The sequence below is a fragment of the Salvelinus sp. IW2-2015 genome, linkage group LG32 (assembly GCF_002910315.2).
Source record: "Salvelinus sp. IW2-2015 linkage group LG32, ASM291031v2, whole genome shotgun sequence".
Lineage (NCBI taxonomy): Eukaryota > Metazoa > Chordata > Actinopteri > Salmoniformes > Salmonidae > Salvelinus > Salvelinus sp. IW2-2015.
Window position 1 is genome coordinate 18026145 of NC_036871.1, and position 9176 is coordinate 18035320.

The following is a 9176-nucleotide window of genomic DNA, read 5'->3' on the forward strand; positions in this document are numbered from 1 at the left end:
GTCTGATGAAACAAAAATAGAACTGTTGGCCATAATGACCATCGTTATGTTTGGAGGATAAAGGGGAGGCTTGCAAGTCGAAGAACACCATCCCAAACGTGAAGCACGGGGGTGGCAGCATCATGTGTGGGGTGCTTTGCTGCCGATCTGGTACAACGCTGTGTACTATTCCCTTTCACAGAACAGCACCAGCTGGTTCTAACCAGAGTAGAAAGAGGAGTAGGAGTCCCCGGTGCACAATTGAGCAAGAGGACAATTACATTTGAGTGTCTAGTTTGAGAAACAGATGCCTYACAAGTTCTCAACTGGCAGCTTCATTAAATAGTACCTGCAAAACACCAGTCTCAACGACAACAGTGAAGAGGCAACTCCGGGATGCTGGCCTTCTAGGCAAGAGTTCCTCTGTCCAGTGTCTGTGTTCTTTTTCCCATCTTAATCTTTAATTTTTATTGGCTAGTCTGAGAAATGGCTTTTTCTTTGCAACTCTGCCTAGAAGAGTTAAATAAATAAACAAACAAACATATGGTTGGAAATGTGTCCGCGGGCCAACACCCTAGGGTCGCCAGTTACCCATCCCAGAGCTAAGTTCTTCTGAAAATATACATTGATATTGGTCATTTCAGCTTTTGCATAGGCTATTTCACCTTTCAGTGCAATTGTCATTTTAGTTTTGTCGGCCTACACCCTAAGGTTCTATGCAAAATAGGGGGGAGATTACAGTACGCTACATGTTACAGTATGCATTCCACGGGCTTGTGCTTGATAGGATAGCCTTGTTCGAGCTTCAGGTAAATTTACCTGTCATACTGTTTGTGGACGAGTGTCCTGTCAGATTTGAATATATGGTCAACTTTAGTTTGCATGAAGTCTGAATTTGCATATTTTGACAGCTTTGAGGCCTAAGAGCTGATACTAAACACAAGCCCAGGTTTCGTCCTAATAATCTGTCCTTTGATAAAGAAATGTTTGTCTTCTGACCTTTTTTTCCAACCAGTTTCATTTGCTTGTTTGTGTCATGCCAAACCTGGATTACAGTTCAAACTAGTCTTCTTTCAATCCAGCTCACACATGCTTTCAAACTAGTCTTCTCTTCAAAGCTCACAGGTGATTTCGGAAAGAAATGCCTTGTAAATCCTTGAATGGGAGGGCCTAGGACACGTCTTAATATCTTATTGTAGCTCTCCCCAACCTGCCAGAAACATGATGAGCTGGAAAAACAAACAAACCTGTGTTATGCTGTTTCCAGCACTCAGATGGCTTTATCATCATCACAAGTGACTATGGAACAGAAGCTATGTCGAAAAATGGCACCCTGTTCTGCATATAGTGCACTATTGACCACAGCCCTTTGGGCCCTGTATAAAAGTTGTGCAAAGGGGTGCCATTTGGGATGTCGACAGAGACATGTCCAGTATGAGAGAGTTTGTTGTCGTCACATTATTCAACTGGAAAGTATTATGTGGAATATTATCTATAGTGCGTTCGGAAAGTATTCAGACCCCTTGACTTTTTCCACATTTTGCTACGTTACAGCCTTATTCTAAAATGGATTAAAAAAAAGGTTTTAAATCCTCATCAATCTACACACAGTAYCCCATAATGACAAAGCGAAAAACCATCAACCCCGACCAACCATCCTCCTTTCGTTTTTTGCCTTAAGTAACCTTCTGTCWTATGTAACCATGCTAAACGTAACATATCATACTAATTTGAATGTCCAGGATTTACTTTTCCTATGTTACGTTTAGTCTAAGAGACCAGGTTGCCTACTCAATCTTAATCGGCTCCTTAGTTGCTGGACCGCCACTAGGCACAGATGGTATGTGGTTTTGTAGGCTTTCCAATGTGTACAGTGCCTTCAGAAAGTATGGATTAAATAACAAAAAATCCTCAGCAATCTACATRAAATACCCAATAATGATAAAGCAAAAACAGGTTTTTAGAAATGTTTGCAAATTTATTAAAAATAAAAAACTGAAATACCTTATTTATATATGTATTCAGACCCTTTGCTATGAGACTCGAAATTGAGCTCAGGTGCATCCTGTTTCCATTGATCATCCTTGAGATGTTTCTATGACTTGATTGGAATCCACCTGTGGTAAATTCAATTGATTGGACAGGATTTGGACATGAAAGACACACACCTGTCTCTATATAAGGTCCCACAGTTGACACTGCATGTCAGAGCAAAAACCAAGCCATGAGGTCAAAGGAATTGTCCGTAGAGCTCCAACACAGGATTGTGTTGAGGCACAGATCTGGAAGGGTACCAAAGAGTTTCTGCAGCATTGAAGGTCCCCAAGAACACAGTGGCCTCCATTTTTAAATGGAAGAAGTTTGGAACCACCAAGACTCTTCCTAGAGCTGGCCGCATAGCCAAACTGAGCAATCGGGGAGAAGGGCCTTGGTCAGGGAGGTGACCAAGAACCCGATGGTCACTGACAGCTCCAGAGTTCCTCTGTGGAGATGCAGAACCTTCCAGAAGGACAACCATCTCTGCAGCACTCCACCAATCAGGCCTTTATGGTAGAGTGGCCAGACGGCAGCCACTCCTCAAAAAAAGGACATGACAGCCCGCTTGGAGTTTCCAAAAGGACCTAAAGGACTCTCAGACCATGAGAAACAATATTCTCAGGTCTTATGAAACCAAGATTAAACTCTTTGGCCTGAACGCCAAGCGTCACGTCTGAGGAAACCAGGCATCATCCCTACGGTGAAGCATGGTGGCGGCAGCATCATGCTGTGGGGATGTTTTTCAGTGGCAGTTACTGGGAGACTAGTCATGATCGAGGAAAGATGAACAGAGCAAAGTACAGAGAGATTGTTGATGAAAACCTGCTCCAGAGTACTCAGGACCTCACTGGGGCAAAGGTTCACCTTCCAACAGGACAACAACCCTAAGCACACAGCCAAGACAACGCAGGAGTGGGCTTCAGGAGATAGTCCTGAATGTCCTTGAGTGGCCTAGTGTAACGGATGTGAAATGGCTAGCTAGTTAGGGTACGCGCTACTAGCGTTTCAATCAGTTACGTCACTTGCTCTGAAACCTAGAAGTAGTGTTGCCCCTCTGCAAGGGCCGTGGCCTTGTGGAGCGATGGGTAACGATGCTTCTTGGGCGACCGTGTGTGTTGTGCAGAGGGTCCCTGGTTCGCGCCCGTGTCGGGGTGAGGGACAACGTAAAGTTATACTGTTACATTGATGCTGTTGACCCGGATCACTGGCTGCGGAAAAGGAGGAGGTTGAAAGGGGGTGAGTGTAACGGATGTGAAATGGCAGCTAGTTAGCGGGTACGCGCTACTAGCGTTTCAATCAGTTACGTCACTTGCTTGAGAACCTAGAAGTAGTGTTGGCCGCGGCTTTTGTGGAGCGATGGGTAACGACGCTTCGTGGGTGTCAGTTGTTGATGTGTGCAGAGGGTCCCTGGTTCGCGCCCGAGGTCGGGGCGAGGGGACGTACTAAAGTTATACTGTTACACTAGCCAGAGGCCGGACTTGAACCCGATCTAACACCTCTGRAGAGACCTGAAAATAGCTGTGCAGCAACGCTCCCCATCCAACCTGACAGCGCTTGAGAGGATCTGCAGAGAAGAATGGGACAAACTTCCCAAATAAATCAAATAAAATGTTATTGGTCACATACACATTTTAGCGTCATAGCCAAGACTCAAGGCTGTAATCGCTGCCAAAGGTGCTTCAACAAAGTACTTAGTAAAGTGTCTGAATACTTATGKAAATGTCATATTTCAGTTTATTTTTAATACATTTGCAAAAATGTCAAAAAACWGTTTTTGCTTTGTCATAAYATTTCAGTTTATTTTTAAAACATTTGCAAAAATGTCTAMACTTTTTGCTTTAGATTTTGCTTTGTTATTATGGGGAATTGTTAGAATAAGGCTGTAACGTAACAATGTGGAAAAAGWCAAGGGGTCTAAATATTTTCTGAATCCGCTGTATCTCTTAAATGGATTATCTATGAAAGAGCTTATTTTACACAGTCGCTCTGCATGCACCTGTTTTTGTAGGACACTGCACATTTARTTTTTATATTCCCATTTCCACCAAATGGAAAAGGAGGAAGTTAACTCTACAACTGACATTTGGTTGATATTTAGGCCTGCTTTCAAATGTCTGCAATCTTTTTTAATAAAARAATTCTAGTAACTAACCTTTTGAAATATGTCATGTTTAACACTGAGGTCTGATGTTTGTCATTTTAATATTTTCTAGGAGTAGGCATTTATCGTAGAGAAATCGAAACTGTCTTCACCACTAGTGTATTAGTGGCCCCTCAATGACACTGAAGTCGAGGGAATAATCAGGAAACATCCCAAGTGTCCTGTTAGCTAGATTTTAGAGTGGAATTATTTGCGTAGCTGTCCTTGCAGGAACTCTGTTGATGCATGGAGGATGACAATTTCCMAAGCCGTGTGTGTTGAGTTCACAAGACTTCCTGTGCCATTGGTTTGAGGCCCTTGCCTGATGATGGTGTGTGATGGTGGTCTATTTCTGGTCCCCGTTCACCACACTTATCAGCTGTGATGTCGACGTATGTTGAGGGTCTAATTCGGGCTGTGCGCTGCCTGAGTATGAGGGCATACCTAACCYCTTTTGGGACAGCATTTATTCAAGGCTACAGACCCAGAGCGTCTCAGAGAAACTTTTCCCTTTGTCTCTCTTCCTACAACAATCTGCCAGMCTGACTTGTATTGTGTAAGATTGTAACTTATGTTAATGGTATAACTGAATATTTCTCTAAGTTTATGTAGCGAAAGGAGCCACATTGTTCTGATGACGTTAAGTGCATAGTAGAACAGAGACTTGGGAACGTCAGTGATCTCATTCCCCTCATGTTTAATTTGGGCTTATTATCAGAGATCATTTCTCATAGTATAAACCTTTTGTCTTCATCTTGGCAGCAGAACCCACGTTTTTACATTGTAGGACTCGTGTTGCTGTGGCAAACTCAAATATATGTACCTTAAGTGCAGGGAAAGAACACTGGTATGATCCTCTGCTGGGAGGTCCAATGGGAATTGTACCGATCTGGTCCTTGGTTGTGATTCTAAYAAGGGGGATTTCCTAGAAGGTAGGTCATTTGACCCCAGCACACAGTCCGTTTGGACTACTAGGTATCACTGCCTTTTTATCAACACAGTTGATTTGACTAAAAGGATATCTCTGTCAGTGTGTGTCCCATGTTTCATATTGACAATTCATATGTACTGTATGCCAACTCCCCAAACCGCCATGCCTTTAGCAAGGAACACATACTGTTGAAGCCAGGCTATGCAGTCATCTCCTTCTGACCTTTTTGGTTTCWCAAACCCCTACGTCATGAATAACGTGACATTGAGGTGTAGTAATGTTGGTACACCTTGTCCCCTCTACCCCCCCTTCTCTGTGTCAGAGTGTTTATGATGGTGTTTGGCCGTTGCCACAGTGCAACACCATCCGTCCATATGGGGCTGAAGGGAGAGAGCGTGGTGTGTGCCCCTCACACCAGCCCTTCGGTCGACTGGCAGTCAGTCAGCCAGTCCAGTCCAGCCAGTCAGTCTGTCAGGCAGTCCCAGGAGTGTTAGGACTGGGCAGTCAGTCAGGTGATAGGTAGCTAGCGCTGGAGCTAAGACAGCTGCACAAGGCTCTGCTTACTCTCTGTCCGTCCCCTCCTGCCTGCCTGTGCCTTGAGCTGTCCTTCGTCTGCCTGTCTGCTAATATTTATCCGGGCTGGACCCACGACACAGAAACACGCATGTACATCCAGGGAGAGGGAGTATGATCCTCAGCCACACGGTCCAATGGGAATTGTACTGATCTGGTCCTTAGTTATGATTCTAACAAGGTGGATTTCCCACAAGGTAGGTCCTCTGACACTAGCAGACAGTCAGTTTGGACTACTAGGTAAACTGCCTCTTTATCAACACTGAGTTGATTTGACTTTGAAAAGGATATCTCTAGCGCAGACAGATGACTGTGTGTCTGTTTACTGCCTTACTAGGAAAGGAGGTGTGGTGAGTTACTATGAGCTCACATTGTGATGGTGTGTACAGTATGTCTGCTATTTTCAGGGACTGATAGTTTGAAGGTGTTTTTATTTTGACTGGTTTCATCAGGGACAGTTAAGACTTGGTAATGATACAGCATAAGCAGAATACCACATTGGATTGAAGTAAAATATTGTTATGAGTAGTTTTTGTTGTTTATTGTTTAGGACACCAGTGGGGACCTGTTCAGGTTCCATCATTTGAGTCTTTAATGATAAAAGCTCTGTCCAAAATCATTGAGGCGTCTTTGGGTGGTGGGAAAGTGAGTGAGTGGTGACATTGGAGTGGTTCTCTTTGCTCAATGTGGTTTGTGTGATTTTCCCAGCGGCCAATACTGAAACCCATCCTGTTGCTGCTAATTAGACAGCATTCTCTGGGTGAGCAATTTCCCACAGGCCAGCTGTGTTTAGCTTCATTAGCTGAAACTGAGCTTGGGCAAGGGTTTGGACAACAGTACTGGGAATCTTTCACAGATCCCTTTAAATACCATTAACTACGTACTTTACCAAGAAGAGGCACATTTAATTGTGAGTTTGTATTGAGAGTTTGACTACCATCTTAATTATAGGTCAAAGTTAAAGACAGGGATTTTTGTGTATGTAAGAAGTGGTAGTTATAGTTGTTGTAGTAGGGTAAATCCATATGAATTCAATTACTTTTTGACAGCATCCTTTTGATTTAAACAAACATTTCCATGCATGTTTGCCCATGGAAGAAGTGGTCAGAAAGTAACTTTTGGACCTGAACGCCAAAACATTCAGGAGATAAAGGTGCTCAAAGTTGACCCATTTTGCATACCAARTTGCAGTGGTCTGAAGGGATAGGTCCATTCTATGGATTATATTTCTATGATTGAAATKACACCCACCCTGTTTTCAAGAGCATGTTATGTCTCAACTGATGGTGGGCACAAAACGAAAACCTCAGATTATATAAAATAGGGTCTAAGCTACAATTTATGAGAATATGAAAAATGGGACTTTACGYATTTTTTGATAATTGACAATTAAGCTTAATAAATGACATAAATTGTATAAGAACAGTTTGACAACCCTGTTTGTAAGCGTTTAAATTATATCAATCTCWACCGTTTCTATTTTCCAGTGATGAAGACATGGATGTCTCGTGGTATGGTGGGSTATGCAAAATGGGTCAACTTTAAACACCTTTATCTCTTGAATGTTTTGGYAAACTCACTTTCTGACCACTTCTTCCATGGGAAATCAAATATGGAAAGTTTTGTTTAAATCAAAAGGGATGCTGTGAAGGTGTTATTGAATTCAAATGGATTTAYCATATTGTAATATTAGTAGCAGAAGTAGTAGTTGGTTTATAGGTTTATTGATTTAGCAGTAGAGTAGAATCATAAACATATCATCCATTTCMCAAGACATAACATATACTGCACATAGTGTACATTGCACAGTTATTTTTTGGCTTATTTTATTGGTGGCTTAMAATATGAGGTCTTGATAGCAGAGGCCATGTGTAGCTTGTCTTAGGAGTTTTRTGATGGATAACTGAATTGGGACAACAGAGTTTAAATAAAATATCTGARTGTAATGTTGAGTTGGAAGAAATTATGGGTAACAAGGAATACCATTGCATTTCTGTTCATTCACCAAACTTGCTGGGTTTTCACAACACTGTACCACTGTGTGATGTTTTAAAGGATGTTCAATACCAAATGTCTGATTTAATTTTGACAACCATGGAATCAATCACAATGACGTACTGAGATTTACTGAATTATGAAGCCAGTCCACTTGCATTGAAGATTGCATTGAGAGCAATCGTCTGAGCAGAAAATATTTTACTCCTACTCTTATGGGTAAAAATAAAAGCTATGCATGAAGCCTCTTTGGTCATAAGAGTCCCACCTAGTCGACAGATATTTAGGAGACCTCATGGGGTGTCCTAACCAGTTAAGAGTTAACAGCGAATGTCTTGATAATAGAAAAAGGCAGTGTGTCAGTGGTTACTGTGTCACATGCAGTTGCTTTAGAATTGTTGAAAGAATGTTTTGATATTTATATTTGATCAATCCTACATGCTTTTGAAAATGATTTCACACAAGCCCTATTTCACATGATATGCCTAAATACTTATAACCACATATGGTAATAAATCATGTCATTTTTCTTTCAATTATTTAATTAACYGACATGTTATTTCATTCACAAGTGAACATACGTTATGCCTTTGGAGCGCAATAACAGGTTGTTAAAAAATATGCCTAGAAGTTGGGCAATTAAAAGCGTCKAGGGCCAATGTTAACTTTGTGTTGAATTAAAATTATASACCCTTCAAATGTKTTATGCAACATTATCGTCAAGTTTTTGGATGCCAAACTGTGCCAAAGCGTTGTTAAATGGTAGTGACGAGTGTGTTGATTTAACGGTAATATTATAGGACCTTTTCTGAGATGGTTTGTGGATACGGGCCCAGAATCGTGAGCACCAGTCATGTGTTGACTTGTGAATGTAGCATTGAATGTCAAGCATTTTAACAGGAGCGAGTGGCATGAGGGATGGAGGCATATGTCCGTCCCAGCCTGACAGACGCCACAGTGTTTGGAGTGCAGCGAGGCAAGCCGGTAGTGACGCACGCTGGGCCTGACACAGCCCACATAGCGCCATGTGAAGGGAGATGCCAGTTGCTTGTCTGGATAGCTTGTGTGAAGCACATATGGGCATGGCAAGGTTGGTTGTCTAACAGCCCCCGTCCCTGTGAGAGCCTGATATACCCCGGCTCTGGCTGCCATAAACAGAACTGATTTGTGTGAACACTGGCGTTGTTGGTGTAAACACTGGCGCCTTCAAACCAAGGTTTTTATATACTGCTTTGTCTGTTTAGTTCATATTAGATTAGCTTTTTTAAACAAAAGCCTAGGCTGTATGTAATGTAGTAGTATTGTGTCTGCTGTCGCATAAACTTCTACAAACCCTGCTGTTTGTGCAATTGCCAGTATCTGGCTTGAATTGAGGATGATAAACTAGAGATAGGTGAGTCGGACATCGACGTCTCGCTCCCAGACAAATTAAACAACTTCTTTGCGCGCTTTGAGGACAATACAGTGCCACCGACACGGCCCGCTACAAAAGACTGTGCGCTCTACTGCAACGCGGCTGAA

At 42.3% G+C, this 9176-nt stretch overlaps 1 protein-coding gene across 6 annotated transcripts in view; it reads left to right on the forward strand.

Annotated features, from left to right (window-relative positions):
* LOC111956754 (high affinity 3',5'-cyclic-AMP phosphodiesterase 7A) overlaps positions 1 to 9176 on the forward strand; it is a 78897-nt gene that overhangs the window by 21408 nt on the left and 48313 nt on the right. The window contains exon 1 of one of the 6 annotated variants that reach the window (XM_023977332.2): positions 5776 to 5857. The exons of 4 other annotated variants lie outside the window; for them this stretch is intronic. In XM_023977332.2, coding sequence (XP_023833100.1) covers positions 5798 to 5857 — 60 coding nt within the window. In that variant the 5' untranslated portion in view covers positions 5776 to 5797. Of the gene's footprint in view, positions 1 to 5775; positions 5858 to 9176 lie in introns of those variants that run through there. One more of the 6 variants, XM_023977333.2, reaches the window with a different exon arrangement.